Genomic DNA, 17,550 nt, shown 5'->3' with positions numbered 1-17,550 from the left:
ATGCAGTGCTAGAACCATGCTGTTAGTGAGCTGCTTGGCTGCTAGTTAAAGATGAACCCAAGGGGACCTGTGACACAGTAGGTCACTGTTGAGGTTAGGAGGCAGCCATAAGCAATGGAAGTGGCCTTGCCTTTGGAAAGCTGTGTTGACCCAAAGAGACCCATGATGATATGGAAATACTTTTCCAAAGTTATTTCCAGGATACTTTCCATAGCTATTCCAGGATAATCTGCTACCTGAGTTCTAACTAACCACAGACTCATGCACATGGAGGATGAACTAGGTCAGGATGGGGCTATCCACTGAGCCAGTTTGAGACAGCAATGTCTCTTCTGTGCTGGTGCTGCTGGTTTAATGATGATGGGCGGTGCAGGTTCAGAAGGGCATCATCTTCATTCGCTTACGGTTTGGGCTCTAGCCTGATACCAGCTGGTTTCTGATGCTGAATGGTTACATCATGACGCTAGGATGGAGCTTGTCCTTCTGATGTGACTGCAAGGTTGATGAATGGTGTCAAAGGGGCGTAAGCACAGATATCTCCAGGCATTTGGCACTCTGCAGCAGGCAGGCCCAGATGGCCTCAATCATGCTTTGCCAGTTCTGCCCCTGTGGGATCCTCGCTGGCCGCACCATATCTCCGGGCATCAGTCTCCTGATCCAGAGGCTGTGCCTCAAATCGGGCACAGCTAATCCACTGCTTTCTTTTTTCCAACAGCCTCATGGAATGGGTCCTCTCTACTTCTTCCCCTGTCTGTGGGCTTAATCCTGCCTTATCATGGGACCCCCTCCACTGGCTTTTACATGAGAAGCTTGCCTTCATGAAGTGCTTTCTGAGTTATCTTGGCGCTGGATATGCCRTCCTGCTACAGCGATGGAGATTTACACAGATGGATTTTAAGAAGGTGTATTTGAGAAGCTCTCCTGAGTTCAGCTTAAGCAGCAACATTATAACTTGCATGGCAGGTGTTGGGCTCCGTTTTACGGCACTAGGAAACACAGCGTAGCTACGGGGTAGGAAGCGAAGTCTACCCCAGGAACAATATGCTCAGAGCTGAGGGAAAGTCTGAGCAGAGAGACGGTGCCCCACAGAGTGCCCCAACAGTGCCGAACATGAAGTCAGCCCCCTGAGCCAGGGATGGGTGAAAAAGCAGGAAAAGATACTTACGTGGCATAATGCCCTGGTCTGCCAGCTGTTCACGAGTCCTTCTCTGCTGAAGCCGTAGCTGTAAAACTGTGAGAGAAAGAGTGTCATGAAGAGATGCAGGCTTGATCTGAAGCACTAACGCACCTATCAGTGATGGCATGCTGGGGACTTCGTGGCACAGAGACGTGCTACAGATCCATGGTGCTGCTAGAGCAGCTTTGGTGCGGCCAAAGGAGGCACCAAACCAAGGGGAGCTAAGGAGGAGAATGGGGAGGCTGTACCAACCCAGACCTCACTCCTGCAGAAAGACAAGCAGAGCAGGGCTGGTTCGTGTGCAGGCGGTGCAGAAGTGGCAGGAGCAGACTCTGATCCCTGCTGGGTGCCTGCAACAGCTTCAGTGAGTGGGCAGAGGGCTGAGGAAGAGGTTGGGTTTGAGCTTGTGTCTCTACCTCCTGCAGTTGGATATTGCCACCCCAAGCAATACAGGGCTCAACTCTCCTTAAGGGTGCACAGCAGTAGAAAAAGAGGCAAGGGTCAACAAAAAATCTAATTGGATGCAAGACAAAAAAAATCACCATGAGAGCAGTGCAGGCCTAGAACAGGAGCCTGGAAAGGCTGAAGGACATCCACCCATGAGCTGATCTAGCTTTGAAGCTGGCCCTGCTTGAATGGGAGYTTGGAGGTCCCCACAGGCTCCTTCTGATCTAAATATGTACATAGATCTGTGCTTGAATGTGACTTTGTGCATGGGTTTCAAAAGAGAAGGCGGATGAGCTCCCACAAAGAGCTCCCATATTCCAGAAGCTTTTGAACTCCTGCCTAAAGCAGGAAGTACTGAGATTCTTCTAAGAAGTGGTATGTGCCACCTCTGTCATTGGTGACCCAGGATTGCCATGAATGCAAAAGAAATTTTCAATGTATGGTAAGAGCAAAAAGGATGAAGCTGAAAATAAAGCAAAAAGGAGCTGCAACTGAAATTGCGCTAAAACTACCACCCACGGGGACATGGTATAGCCCTGTGAACCAGCATGAGATTATAACTTCTGAGAGGTTTTCACAGAATCATAGAATCCTCACTCTCTCCCTTGAGGTATTTCTATACATTTATCAGATCCCACCCCAGCCTCCTCTTCTCCAGGCTGAACAGGCCCAGCTCCCTCAGCCTTTGCTCCTAGGGCAGATGTTCCAGGCCCTGATCATCCTCGTAGCCCAGCGCTGGACACTCCAGCAGCTCCACATCCCTCCTGTCCTGGGGAGCCCAGAGCTCCAGATGTGGCCTCACCAGGGCTGAGTAGAAGTTCTAAGTTTGTAGAGATTGCATAGTTTTGAATACCTGAAGAAGCAACTTTTCTTTGACTTCAGACAGCTAAGTTTGGTGACTGCCCTCTTGTGTGGTCAGTATCTACATCAGATCTAGTTATCTGCACCTCTAGAAGCCTTCCCTCATTAGGGGACCTTATATCCAAATTAGAAAATCCGTGCTTTAGCAATGCCTGGTTTTCCTCCTTGATTATGAGGGAGTTTACACCAACCAGCTCATTTTACATATCTTATGCAGGGTGATATAGAYCCCAGGTTCTCTGTAGGTTCTTCCCAGTGGTCAGTCGCAGCATCTGAAGAACCATGTATGGCTTTTCACTTCCTCTGAGGAGGAGATTTATCTTCATTTAACAGGTTGGCAAAAGAAACTGGAGATTCTCCAAGAATGCAAGAAGCCCTGTAGCTCACCCCGGTGTGGTATCAACTTTCCTAGGTTTTGATCCAATGTCCCTGGCATTATGGCAGCTGCTGTAAACTTTGCGCACAGCAAAATGTACACAGTTTGCACACAGCATCCCGTCATTGAACAAGAGACGGAGGTAGCAAAGACTTCTAGGGTCACAYAGAACACCGTGCAAAGGACACAGGGTTCTGTCTTATTAGCTGCCAAATACCCCAGGTGAGGATGCTACATCACTTCCCATCACAGTCCCAGGCACACCAAATTCTCTGTGGCATTGCACTCTCAGACCCCTGTGCAGCCAGGCCAAGTGATGCATCACATCCATGTGAGCATGATCCTACATTCACATACTGCTTCCTCTGCTCTCCTGCCTATTTCACAGCTCTCCCTGGTAGTCATGTCTTTCTTTACCAGCCTCATGCTGCAACAAGCTATCAAGTAGGCTCATTTAGTGGAAAAGATGTTTTCATTCCCCCAGAGGCACTGCTTGGAAGGTGATCCAGAATGCCAGTGAGGTGGCTGTAAGATTCAGCCACTGGTTTGATGTGAAGGGTGCTGAAAACATGCAGATTCCAATGCCAGACTCCTCTGCTGCTCAGAGCCAGAAGCTGCACTCAGCAACCTGGATGTCCTGGCTCCTTCACAGCAAACTTTGCCCCATCCAGAGGGGCCTGCCCTCTTGCAGATGGCCCATGCTTCATCTCCTGTACTAAGGACTGCTGATAAACCCRCACAAAGGGTTTTTTTCAGATTTCATTCATTGATGATTTTATGTGGTGAGAAAATATCTCCAAATTGTTTTTCCTCCTCACAGACACAAAGGCTCTGAACCATCACTGACACAATGTTTTTGCAAGTAATGGCTGGCTTTTCTACAGGTGAGTGGCTTTGGTCTGACTGCTCAGAGCACTTCATGCAACTTCCCAATATGCCATTTATCACAGGCAGTGCCGAACTTCTTACTATTCAACTTATTATTATTCAAAGCTTCCATCTTTCCCTCATCATCATCAGTCCTGAAAAGCAGGAGTKGAAGAGCCCCTGGCCTTATCCAAACAGCTACCATTTAGCTGCTTCATGAGAGCTTCAAATCTGTTGAAGCTATGTCTGACCCCAGCTGCATTCTTATCCTCTCTCCCACATTACATGTCTGGAGGCCTGAGTGCTGAACACTGTGACTCACTTAGAGGATGAATATACTTAATTTTCCAGGAAACTCCTTTACAAAAACTTCAGAGGAACATTTCTGTCACAAAGAGTGACGATGGAGCGCTGATGGTGGGAAAATCTTGTTCCCACAGCCCGCGATGTCCCTGCTACTGTCTACACCAGCTTGCTGGCCAGAAGCACAGAAGGATTGAGGTTGGAAGTGACCTCTGGACATGATCTAGCTCAACCCCAACCAGTAACAGGCCAGCTCAAGGAAGCAGCTACAAATGGGCCACTCTTTTGTAGAGCTGTTCTGGCTGTGCTGCCCACAGCTGAGAAATGGCCATACCCTCAAAGACTACTCAGTCCTATGGTTCTCCTCCCCATGAGAAATCAGTTCCTAGATGATGCAAGGCATGCCATAGCTGTTCCAGTTGATCCTGCTTATGATCTTTTTCTAGCAGAGATATCCCTCTCTTCTGTGCTAGCCTCAAACCCCATTTAGTAACACAGCCTCTGGAAACAAACTCTGCAGAGGGACTGTCTGCTATCAAGAGAAGTCAGTGGTTTGACCAACAACTGAAGTTGGCACTGTGAATGAAAAAAGCAGCATCAGGTCACAGTCCCTTACGCCTACCACYCCAAAAGTTCATTCCCTCCCCTCAGTTGCTCCAGGACTGGAATATTAAGAGTATTAGTGCAACTAAATAGCAAACAAGATGGGAAATGCTCTGCAAGTTCCGCAGAATCCCTGGGCTGGGAAGCCAGCAGTAAGCTGGGAATGGGATGATGGGGAGGAGAGACTCCAGTTTCYAGCAGCCAGGTCAGCTTTGCTGCATGTCAGAGAACAGCTGAGCAAACGTTAAACACGTTTGCCTTTTGTCACAGGGTATTTCAGAGCACTGTGGTGGCTTGCCTTGTTTGAAGATTGCCTGGCAGAAAATAGCCCCATTTTGAATAGGGGCCCCCTTRAAAGACAGCACTGCATCCTGCTCCRGGCACCTTCTGTCCTGCAGGCCTGAGACACGAGCTGTAAAGAGTCTCAAAGCAGGARCAGGACTCACTTAGCTCCAGGGTGCAGTGATGTTGCTTATGGCCTTCTCAGGACTGAGGCTACTTCTCACAAATGCATCAGAAGCATTTGAAGGACTTTCAAATGGAAAGGGGAGCTCTGATCAGCCAGTGCTCCCTTCTGACCAAGCAACAGCCTGACATCRAGATCCCTGACATGAGCTTGGATGAACTTGGTCATAAGAACCCCTCTAGGGTAACTGGCTAGACAACTGGCCTGCCAATATCTTAGGTGTCCCAGCCATCACAAGTAGCCTGGTTCTCTAGAGCTAAAAGCACATTGGCCATGTTCTTTCCTGATCCCTCTCCAGCTACAGGCATATCTGCTCTGCCAATAGCCAGGCATTACCAAGGGATTTCTCTGATCAAGCAGATCATCACTCAACATTTGGTCTGTGTGGGACCCATGCAAGCAGAGATGACACTCAGCTAGTCACAGCCCTGGTGCAAATGTGGGGCAGAAGCCGAATTGCCTGGACATTCACAGAAAGCACTGGTCAGTCCTCTTCTGTGAGGATGCTGCCTTGGAACATTGACAGAACCACACCAGCTTAACCTCTGCACATGGCACTCAGCATTTCAGGGGAAGAAGAATTTTACCTTCTCCCAAACAGATGGGCTATGAGTTTGTGMGCTGCCCAGGAGGCCAAACATGACAACTCTGAAAAACTCATCTACACTGGTGAGAATGGGTCTCTAAACTCATGCCTATAAACCTCTCAAAAGGTTCATAGGGCAAGGAAAAATAAATACACACACATTTTCTTTAGATATCAGGAAAATAACAAATGGTTCCAGCAATATGCCTACATGTCCAGTCTAATGCTCCATCAAGACYTGCTGTCTTTGGCTTTTAATGACCTGCTGACTTTCCTCCAAATAACTCTTTCCTTCAATTGGTGGCACCAACTCAGCCAGCTCCCAACTGAGCCAGCTTGATTCAAGCCCTTCACAGAGTCTTGAATCCTTTCCTCCATAGAGCCAGACAAGTCTTCTCTGCAAATTCACATACATGTGTCCACCATTAGGCCTGGATACTACCACGTGCCAAACCATGCAGAGACATATTTAGAGTGTTAAATTTTCACTTTTCACTTCTGAACTACCACTGATGCAGTACAGATGTAGGTCTTGTAAACTCTCTTTCCATATTGTCTGGGCAGAAAAGGTCAGAGTTAAGGTTAAGTCTGTATTTGCCAGCTTTGTTTCCTCTGTCTGATGACAACGCTTCKCTGCAGCTTGAGTATAATTGGTTTGTATTCAAAGCAGAAGATCGTTTCACATAAATAATAATCTCTGGGAAGAGTTAAATATGTTTCTGGAACAGCCCTTAGGTGTCCTATTTGATTTAGTGCAATCCCATTGATAGTTGGAGCACATGGGATAGCATGGCAGGCTTGAAGAATCATCATTCCTGCAAAAATTTGTCAGGATGACCTCAGATCAGTGTATTTATCTTTTGCAAAATAGTCAAAATAAACACACACACACAAATCCTCGAGGAAGGCGCGGGGAGACCTGAAAGCCTGCAACATGTTGATGTTGATCTGACTCCTCTGGAGCAGCTCCTGGTGCCCTGTACTGGGGTAGCTGCTGCCTGTACCCACTGCTCAGCTCCGCTGGCTCCTTTGCTGCAAACCGCAAGAAAAAGAAGAGCAGGAGAAAATACTGTGGAACTCAAGGAAGGATTATTGGGCACCATGTGAAAAAGACACTAACTCTACCAGCTCGGTCTTATCTGTGCAGACTTGTTCTTTCTCTTGCTGTTGATGCAACCACATGGAAACAAGAGGCTAGAAAGCTGACCCTTGAACCAGTCTAGGAGAGACATTTACTTGCTATCATCTTCTAATTGTTACCTCCTGCCTGTGATGTGCCACGGAGGTTAAAGGGGTCCTGGGATGGGGAAACCTCAAACATGAGATTTGTTTATAGCATCCCTAGCACTTGAATAGCTATTTCCACTGCTAAGTATACACAGACCATGGAGAGGCTGCAGAAGTTTAGTTAGTAAGATCTGCCTCAATTCTAGTAAGGTTGACCTTCAAAAAGGATTCAAGCTCACCATAAGTCACAGCCTCCTGAGCCTGCTGGGGAGCAAACTTGCAGACCTGCAAGATCGCATTTCCAAAGCAACAGCACATCACAAAAAAACAGTTTCCACAGGGCCTTGCATTTCATGGCATGATCCCTAATGGCTCGTCCTTTGCATACTCCATGCGTGCTGCACCGCGCTCTGTGTAAGCTGTTCCTGTTCAGGAGTGTGTTACAGCGTTTGAGCAACACGGGAAGAGTGGGAGATGCAGGGCAAGGGTTCTGTGAGCCATTTAGCCCTCTGCCAAGGGCGTGGGGGAGGACAAGAAATCAGAGCTCTGCACTTCCTTCCATCATTGCTGAGGCTTGACAGCTACTGAGCTCTGCATGTGTGGAAGGGAAAACAGGGGAGTACATGTCCTGTAAAGACTTTTCAYGTAAAAGAGATATAATCATTTCAAGCATTTATACTAGCTTATCTTCTTTATTCTCCATGTTGCTAACATCCAGAACAAACTGCAGGCAGCATTATTCATTCATTCATTCATATGCTGCTTTCTTCCACTGCCTTAAGGACTATGATACCAGGATTGTGCTGTGATCATGACCCTCGTTACCTGCAACGGTTACAGCCATGGGTAGAGAAAGACACAGCTACACGTTTAGGATTTTGGCAGCTCTCACTCCAACATAATAAACAGGCAAAGAAATCTTGTCAAATGGCAATCCTGTCTTTCACCAGCCAATAGAGAAGGATCACAGCTGTGGGAATAAGTCATGAACCGAAGAATGCCCCGCAAATTGACTGCCCTAGAAATGCTGAAAGGCACGAGAATTTATGGATGGTAAAACCCACAAAGTTTACTTTTTGTGAAGAATCATTTGAAAAACATGTTCGGAGATCCCACTGTTGGTTCCATAACAAWGCCAGCTTACAAATAAACCAGAAACGAGTCTTAAAAACAATACTAGTTCATTTGAAAAAAATGCAAGGACTTATAACACAGCCCATCCTCTTCTCTTCAGAAAGGTGGCAGTGTTGCTTTGTAGTTGCTGAAGGAATTATTACAGACTGAGAATTTCTTCAAATGAACAGCAATGTACGATAATATACCAACAAAATCTAAGGAATGACTTAATCTAATGAAATGTAAGATCAGAGTGATAAGGAAACCACACCAAAGCCCTGGACCTAAGTTGTGTATAATTCAGCCAGACTAGGACCACTCGTGTTTGCACACACACTCTTGGGCTTTCAACCAACTGCCAACTTTGTATTTGCTGAGAAAACAAAGTTTAAGTTGACCACCCAGCTATCTAAGAGATCCTGATAACACCACTCATGTCTACCATCAGTATCGTAAATCTCTAATCTCATTATCTACAATGCACAAGGAGGCAAAAAACACACACGGCGTGGGTGACATGCCAGGAGGGCTGCGTGTTCCAGCGTGACTACCCCGTCAGGTTCCACACAGTCCCATAGGACACATGCAGCTGGTTTGTCTGAACATCCAGACAGATAATATTCACAGGGAGAACTTCACCTCTAGGAAGGTCAGCCAAAGCCCCTCAAGAACATTTTTGTCAATATTGTTAATATTACAGCATGTCATATTCATTAAAACAATTTAAAGGAAAAATACGCATTAACAAACACAGCATACTTACTATAAATATAGCCTGTGAATAAAGGCATGAATATCCAGCAGAGGGTCTGATTTAGAAGTGACCGTCCCATAGTTCACCTTCACTCACCTTCACTCACGCTGAATGTCCTCTGAGAAGCCCCTTAGCGGAGCTTTCCCTTAACTTACGAGACTGAGACATGTTTTACTTGCAAACCCTCCGAGACTGGCAATCAATTGTGTGGCTCTGGTTTTATTTCTCTGATGATGTCACTTTAAATACTTTTCATGTTCCATTTGTTATTTTTACTTCTAAAAATGACGCATTTCTTCAAATTCATTTTTCTCCAATTAGTCACAACTTAATGGAACAAAGTCAGCTGCCTGTATGTCAGAGTGAATGTCAGGCCCGTCTTCACTGCGATTATCACAGATAGACCCACAAGAGCACCTGGAATATACGGACGGAATTAGGTACGTTGTTTTTCAAAGATGCCCTTTTGGATTCTTGCCCAAAATCTTTACAATAGGGCCAGGGCAGAAGACCCAGGAATTGCAGTTTTACCAAAATAAACCACAGACATAAACTGAAGACAATGAAAAATCAGAAAAATAGCAACAGAGAGGAAGGAAGATTCATTTCTTCACTCACAGAATAGCCTCTACAAGACCGAAGCTGTGACAGCTCCACGACCCTGAATATTTTACCCGCATGCTGCTTCCAAACATTTAATGCAAAACAGTCTGTGGCTAAGGCTTGCCGGAGAGAGAAGTTTTAAGAAAAATCTCGAGGTTTCCCCTACCTGATCTGAACTTGCTCCGAATCAGCAAGGAATGCTCAGACCCCAGGAGTGTCATGGTGACTCGGGGATCAGTTCCAGACGCCCCTCACTTAAACCATTAACGTGCTCCAAGGAGGAAAGCTGCCCACGGCTAGTGCTCAGGATTCATCCAGCTCTGTGGGAGTCTCAGGGTGCTTTTACAGCTGGCTGGCAAGAAGCAGCAAGTGGCTTTGAAAGATTTGGTCCCATCCAGCACTGACCCTCCACAGAAACCAACTGCTCCCCCTGTGCTGTGTTGAACTAATTAACTTTCAGCTAACGGGAGCCTCCTCCCGCGTGGAGTTTACTATCAGCAGCTGGGTGTCCTGGCTGATGTCATAGTCTAGCAGGGAGCAGCGACTATCGGAAAGGGTCTTAGCAAAGACAGAAGTTTGATATCTGATACTAATTACTACCGACCGGTGCGCAGCCAATCAGGGCGCTCCCCGTCTCGGCCGACTTTTGGAGCCGCTTGGAAATATCAACAGAGCAAGAGCTTAACTCTTTGCAGCGTGGTACGAGGCTGCTCCGCTGCCCGGCGTGGCTCCCCAGGCACATTTTCAGAGACTCTACCCCCCTAAGCCAACAGAAGGGCTRTAGTGAGAGCGTATGTCTCATGGCAGGACACAGCTGGGCATGAGTGGTGAAATGCAYGCCTGTTACTTCAAGGAGTCAGAGAGTTCAGCAGCTTGGCAAACAGAGATGTGAACCCAGCGCCCGTGCCCCTAGTTTGGTGACCGGGAGCACAGAGCAGGGCGCAGCTTGGGCTCTGTGGATCCTGCGTCTGTGCTGGGAAGCTGCAAGTGAGTGCGGGGGTGCTCACGTGTTCCTGCTGCACCTTCCTGCAGAGTAGGCATCCTCTGCGCCCCGCTGMATGGTGCACATCTTGCTCTATGTATGGCTGCATCCATATGATTATCTTYCCGAGATGCTCAAGGTGATGGAATGTGTATGACACTATTTGGAGATGTTGTATGCACTCAGACATGTCTTCTTGTTGTTATACAGAGGTACAAAGAATAGCACCAAATAAATAAGACAGAGTTAAATCTTGACTTAGAGTCACTCCTTCCTATGCTCCAGAGTACAGTAATCTCAAGGAGGGTGGACACAGACATCAGATAGCAGAGCTGCAATGCAGAGTGCTTCTCCACCTACAACAATTTCTCTCAGAGATCACCAAGCTTTTGCGAACATGCGGTGTGAAAAGAGATGCAGATCCTCTGAGTCTCCACCCCGAAGCCTGTGGCTAGCTTAATGCCTAATAGAAAAGAAGTTATTGAAATAAATAAGTCTCCAAGCACAAACCTGAATCAGAAAGCAGAGCTGCAGCATCCAGCAAAGCAAAAGGAGTAGGAAGTCTGGAGTGTCTACCACAAGACTTGAACTGGTGCAGTGGTTTCATCTAAAAACTATACTTTCTGTTTAAACTATAAGAAGCTTGTTAGATGAGGAGTGAGGAGAACATCTGTGTCAGCACAAATAGTATTGCTTACTTGTCTGGCACTTCTCTCCCTACAACTCCACTTCCAGGTGGTTTTGGAGCTGCCACTATGACAGCTCTGGGATAAACCCCTGTGTTTTTCTGAGAAGGCCATAAATACTGCACTGACCGCTTCAGCAGCAACCAGACATAGATCTGACAGTTCTGTAGTCTGCAGTAACTCTGATCTCTTTTTTTTCCTGTGTTGTAATTGCTATTGCAAGGTCCACCACTGTGGAGATGTATACAGAGCGGCCAGTTCCCCTTCCTGCTGTGTGCATGGTTTGCATTGATTGTTGTTGAGTCTCATCTGATGTTTCATCCTCCAGGCATTCTGCATGGTGAGAGCCTCTGTAACTCTTTGCAGGCAGTATCTCCTTTGACTACTTGTGTCTTTCTGAATCATCTGCCCTTTTCTGTGATGTTTCTGCTGACTAGCTCCCTCCCAGCATACAGTCTATTGGCATTCCACTAACTCATTCAAGTGTGAAAATAGACCACCTACTTACTCTCATCTTTTGAAAAGCCCTTCCCCTTCCAAAGTATAGGCTTGGAGCCACAGGTCCTGTGTGGATCTCTGGTTTCCGCCAACCATTGTAAGACAGGTGTAAATGAACAGTCACTGTATTCTTTGGGTCATTCTCATCCCCACTATCAGTGACTACTTCAAAGGCTTTTAGTCAGTTGGTGGACATACTAGTTTTATGCAAAAAACTTTTCTACAATCCATCCATCTTTCTACTAAATCTATTCAACACATCTGCAAACTGGTATTCAGACTTACTGGTTTATGGTTCCTTATGTCTTCACTGGAGATTTTGGTAAAAATGCACAYCACATTTACCCCCATGGCTGGTGAGGTTGGTAGGCCACACCATACTTAGGAGCAGTGATAGTTGACTCCCTTAGAGTTCTAAAGCACTGTCAGGTTCTGGGACTTTCATTTGACAGATTTCTTTTAAAACCCTTTATGGTGCTACCTCAACAGGTCCACTTCCTTGGGAAAGACAGGGACCAGTGCAGTACTGGCTTTGGAGATGCTAACACTGATAGCAATGCTCTATGCTTGTTGCCCTTCTGCTGTGCTGTTGCGATGCCAGCTCCTCTTCCCCTGGGATATGTGACTGCTGCTTCTCCCTGAAAGGTCACGTGCACGATCATGAACTCAGTAGCTCAGTGAGGCTGTTTTGTGCTTTGATCCAAGTCTTCTGAGATGGTGAGGATTCAAAGTCCCATAATTGTGATTCCAGGACTAGCACTTATGAATCTTTCACATCCAAAACTGAACAGCTACTAACTACTTTGCAAAACCCTCTGAGAATTCAAAACACACAAAAGACATTCCCCTGTCCATTCCGGGAAATAGTTTCAGTCCCCAGGCCTTGCTAGCTGTGTGATCACCATCCACACTTGACCCTTAGGAAATGACACAGCTGCTAAGAGGAATGACCTCCACAATGACTTGACTACTGAATTAACAGTCTAAAACTGATGTTCTCCTGGACAGGGGAAGTCAGCCCTTCCACATATACTCTTGACGTCCTTAGGAAACAGAGGTATATGGAGGACAGACACTGAGATCAGACGACAGATAATGAGCCATTTTCCTGCAGGCTATATCTGCCTTAGATAGCATAGAAATAGTAAAACTCTTCACAAGGTCCTCATGGATTTCCAGCACTGCCCAGGCCCCTGGTGCTTACTGAACATATCTGTCACCAGGAGCTGTGCTGAAGCACACAGCACTATTCTGCCCTGATAAGGCCAGGCAGCATCATTAGTTACCATCTTCCTGTGGAAGGCGAAACAGGAATTTAGGTAACAAGGCTGAGACTAGCATTGCTTTCCATTCTCCTGTTTCCAATACTGCTATAGGCATTTCTTCTGCAAGCGGGGATCTTACTGACTTCAGTAAGTGAAGGGGTGAGCCTTAAATACCAAAATAAATTAGCCATGGTGGGGAATTCCTTTGAACTAAGAAGTCACACCCCAGAGCCATAAGGATATCAGTTCTGTGTTACTCTCCAGATACCAGGAAACGGTCCCTTCTAATCTTCCAGCACACTCTACTGTTTATGGTACTGATTTATTTTAAAGAAGCTTGTTTGTTTCTATGCAGATTTGCATCTGTGGGAAAAAGACCCGAAGAGGCCAATGTTTCTGTGAGATCCCTCTGGGGACTTGCAGGGGTCAGTGTGTGTCACAGTGTCTGTGCCACAGAAGGTTGATCTCCAGCAGGTCTTGTGTGGAAGCACAGCCTGAAGTCTGTCTCCTTCCATCCCATCTCCTGTTGGTCAAGTCCACTTAGTTGATTCTCCTGAGTGAATGATCCCAATCTGTCTTGGGCTGCTTCTCCCTAATGCCTAGCAACTCCATTTTGTGAAGAGTCCTTCTGTGATGGCTTTGCTTCTTGAATCTCCACAGCATACGCTGAACAGACAAATCTGTTGGGATGAAGTCATGACCCTATCCCCATGTGTCAGCTAGTGATAATTTGCTGCAAGCTTGTTTAGTCATGCTGGCGAAGGCCCTGTGAGAAGATACAGCTGTACTGGCACAGAAGTCTGCTAGATGTCCCAAGCTGGTGGTCCTCTAGCAGTATCTCCTGGAGGAGGAGGAAGGTTGAGCAGTGATTTGCATCTATTAATATGTTTTTTAGAAAGAGTGAGTTCTTCCATCCTTAACTAAAATAGCTATGCTGATAACATTAAGGGCAGGGCAGGCATTACCGGTCAATCTGTAGCCACGATTCACAGACACCTCTGTTCCAGGAAAGAAAGAACTTCTTTACTATGAGGGTGACAGAGCACTGGAACAGGCTGCCCAGGCGGCTTGTGGAGTCTCCTTCTCTGAAGGGCTTCCAAACTCGCCTGGATGCCACCCTGTGCCACGTGCTCCAGGTGTCCCTGCTTGAGGAGGGGGGTTGGATTAGATGATCTCTAGAGGTCCCTTCCAACCTTAACCATTCTGTGATTCTGTGATTCTGTGTAATGGGCTTGGAATATCGTTTGAAAATATCGTCACATGGATGTCATTACAGTGATAGACGGTAGAAGAAGCAAGAAACTTGTCTTTCCCTGAGGTAGACATTTCAACGAGCCAGATGAACTGCCTGTTAATCAGTCTCAGTGACAGAGACGTTGCTCACTACAGCCATCAGAAGTCAGGTGAGATTGAATCTCCTGCCCTAGCAGGTCATGATCTTCAGGAATCTGCGAAGAGGTAAGCTTCTCTTTTCACGACCAAGATTCAGTCTGGGAGTGAATTACACAAGAAAAGGAGTCCCTGAAGCTTGCAATTCAAATATTCCTCTCCTTGCCTTTGGATTGTCAGAGATTTTCTAAGCTGGATATAGGAGAGCAGAAATGTCTCTAACTGTGAGATGGAAATGGTCTTCAGGGCAGAATGATCCTAGCCAAATGCTTAGCACAGAGCATGGTATTTCTGGACGTAAGCATGGATGATCCATCAGAGCTCAGTCTTAACTTTCTGACTGCATGGAGCTGTGGTAAGGACTATCAGAGTGGCATTTGCCTACAATGAATTTGTATTTGCCTGGTAGAAATTTTAGCAGGTCTATCACTTCCCTGGCTGCTTTCAGAGCTTGCGGGTAGGAATTTATGGTTGAGATGTCATAAGCTCTTCCTACTTCTGATGGCAGACAGGCCTTGCTTGAATTTGAGCTGTGAACTATTTATCGCAATGCTGCAAGCATCCAAGGAAGGTCTTTTAATTTATGTGGGTCCACAAGATGTTATGCAATTGACAACACTAATGCAAAATACTTCTGCACTTTACTAAAGCTACTACTAAGCTGCCTCATGTTTTCATCATAATATTTACTTCTTTGTAAATATGCTAAATTCTCCAATCCCAATTCAAAACAGGGAGATCAGAGAATGAAAATAAGAAGATGACATAGCTGTATAAAGATTATGTAAAATGTTTTCTACTAGCATAAATATTTGATTGTAAAACTCTGCGTGTTGTGCTTACTAATCAGGGATGCACAATGAGTGCAGAGAGTAGCCATGGCCTGGCACTGTGGTGGGGACATACCCAGCATCCCTGCTCAGACCCGTCCCGTGGAGCTCTGAGCTGTGGAAGAAGGCAGATGTGTTGACAATCTTCCCATTGTCTTACTCTCTCTTGCTATTCTAGCAGCATAAGCCTAAGCTGTGGTGGAGGCTAGCTCATCACAACATGGTCCATAGGTCCATCACCTTCACAAGGCCCAAGACTGGGATGGAGTAATGGAGACAAAGAAAGAGTAAAGGCCCAAAGTCTCAGCCTGGTTTGAGACTGTAGAGGTGAATGGGAGGAGTAAAGCTTGCGGATGGGGACTTTGGCTTGAGCACAGCTCTCAGGTCAAACAAGCTGTTCTGGCAGCAGTTCAAGGCATTCAAGGAGACCTCCTTTGTCCATCCAAAGAGGGAGGAAAGGTTAGACCTGGCCATTATTTTCCCCAGGAAAAAAAACAGTCCAATCTGTGGGATGGAAGAAGTCTCCTGACTTGTGAGTGTGAGCATGGACAGGACACAGAGGACCTGCCAGCTACCCCTAGGCACAAGGGCAAGCATAACGGCGATGTATGGTGACAGCACTGCACACTGTGCCCAAGATTACACAAGATTACCCATGACATTTCTGTATCGAGCACCATCACCACCAGCAACCTGTTCCTAATGTTGTTATCTCTGGACATAGACATCATTTCCCCTTGCTGAGTTGTTCCCTCCCTCAGTCTCTACCTCTATTTACAGAGAGAAGTACAGGAGTATACAGGTGTCTGCAAGAGGATGAACAAACCCCATTAACCCACAAAAGTGTCTCTCTGATCAGACAGAACAGAAGCCATTTAGCTAATAGCCCTAAGGAGGTTGTCTGTGAGTGGTGCCACTGTCCTGGGCACATGTGAAGGTTCTAGGGCTTGCCCAGATGCAGCTCCAGGGCACTGGCCGACACAGTGACCTGGCTTGTGTTCCTTCTGCAGCGGAATTCTGGGCAAGTCACGTCTCCTTTCAGCTTCCTTATCTTTAAATGGCAGATAATGAGGCCTTCTTAAAGCTCTTGGAAATCTCCCACGACGCAGGGCCTGATAAGAGCTGTATTGTTATAAGTCCTGCAGCAGCTCCAAATCTTGAGGTTTCACTGAAAAGCAGCTTATCCAGTCGTACCCCTGCTCCGATGAGGCGGGAGAGTGGGAATGAATTGAATGTTTCCACCCATATCCCTGCTGCCCACTAAACTGTCCTGTCCCAGCCACTTGTTTTGTGGTTCAGCCCTAAATAGGGAATGTGTTTTTGGGGAGGAGGTGTGTGACAAGCACTAATAAGTGATATGAAGTGAAGCTGGGACTGGGGTAGTGGCGAGCAGAGCTAAAGCCCCAGATATACATTGGATCGGTTGGGAGCATTATGTATTTCTGGAATGCCTTCTGGTCTTTATTAAAATGAAACCACAGCCAGCCCAAGAGAGCTCATCGCCCAGGCACAGGGCCAAGTATAAGTTACTTCTACAAATATTTATTTAACCATATCAATGACAAACTCTTTTGTATAAATGTTTTTATTTAATCATAATTTACCAATTATTTTAAATCAATTGTTTGCCTGGTTTCTAAACACTAATCAAGAGGCTTGCATTAGCATTACTCAGGCGGATTAGATGCATTATTTCACTCAAGACTATGCCATTGCTTGCCTGCCTTGTTGGCCACAGAAAGAGGTACAGATGGATCCAAATTTTGCCCCGGATTGTCAGTATTGCACCTTAGAGGTGCATGACTGTAGCCTTGTCAGTTGTCCCCACCCAGGTGATCTCTGGGCACAAAAGGGCATTGATCCCACACTTAGGAAATGCCTTTTCCTAGGCCTGATTTCCTTCATGCATCTCCTTAAATCAACAGCTTTTTTTTTTCCTGAGCTGCCTGGCCTATCACAGATTCTTGAAGCCCCCTGTCCTGCCATTACACCTGAGCCTTGACCTTTCTCTATCCTGGGAGATGTTTCTTACTGTCCTCTCAGCTGCGAGTATCTAACAGAAACACATAACCACAGACATGGTGGTTCAGGGCAGGACATGAACCCATGGATGACAACATTTGCCTTCARGTTCTGGACCTAACACCCAGGCGTGGAGCCATCTGAGTTACCTTGACCTCTAGCTCCCTGGCTTCATTTACCCCATCTCCCTCATCCATGAGCCTTTCGCAGCCTAATCCTCTCACTTCCACTACCTAACTAGAAAAATGCTTGAGAACAGAGAAGCTGCTACTTCAGCAGGGCTTAAGTTCCTTTAAAGCCCTGTGAAGCACAGTAAGGGCATGGTCTGTACTAGCAGGACCACGGGCAACTGGCCCTGTCAGTTCCCTTTGGAGCCCATCTCCACACAGCATCTTTACACACCATATACCCAGCGCAGGGTCTCCCTCTCAGACACTGCAACTGTTGGGGAGCAGCTAGTTCTGGACTGCCAAAAAAAAAAAAAAAAAAAGG

At 46.5% G+C, this 17,550-nt stretch overlaps 1 protein-coding gene across 1 annotated transcript in view; it reads right to left on the bottom strand.

Annotated features, from left to right (window-relative positions):
* MYOCD (myocardin) overlaps nt 1-17,550 on the bottom strand; it is an 88,446-nt gene that overhangs the window by 23,478 nt on the left and 47,418 nt on the right. The window contains exon 2 of the mRNA XM_026051455.1: nt 1,166-1,231. Within this exon, the coding sequence (XP_025907240.1) occupies nt 1,166-1,231 (66 nt within the window). The remainder of the gene's footprint in view (nt 1-1,165; nt 1,232-17,550) is intronic.

This window comes from Nothoprocta perdicaria, unplaced genomic scaffold (assembly GCF_003342845.1).
Source record: "Nothoprocta perdicaria isolate Ctin4 unplaced genomic scaffold, notPer1 scaffold_75, whole genome shotgun sequence".
Classification (NCBI taxonomy): Eukaryota; Metazoa; Chordata; class Aves; order Tinamiformes; family Tinamidae; genus Nothoprocta; species Nothoprocta perdicaria.
Note: the sequence above shows the minus strand (reverse complement) of the source record. Positions and strands in the feature narration are given on the sequence as shown.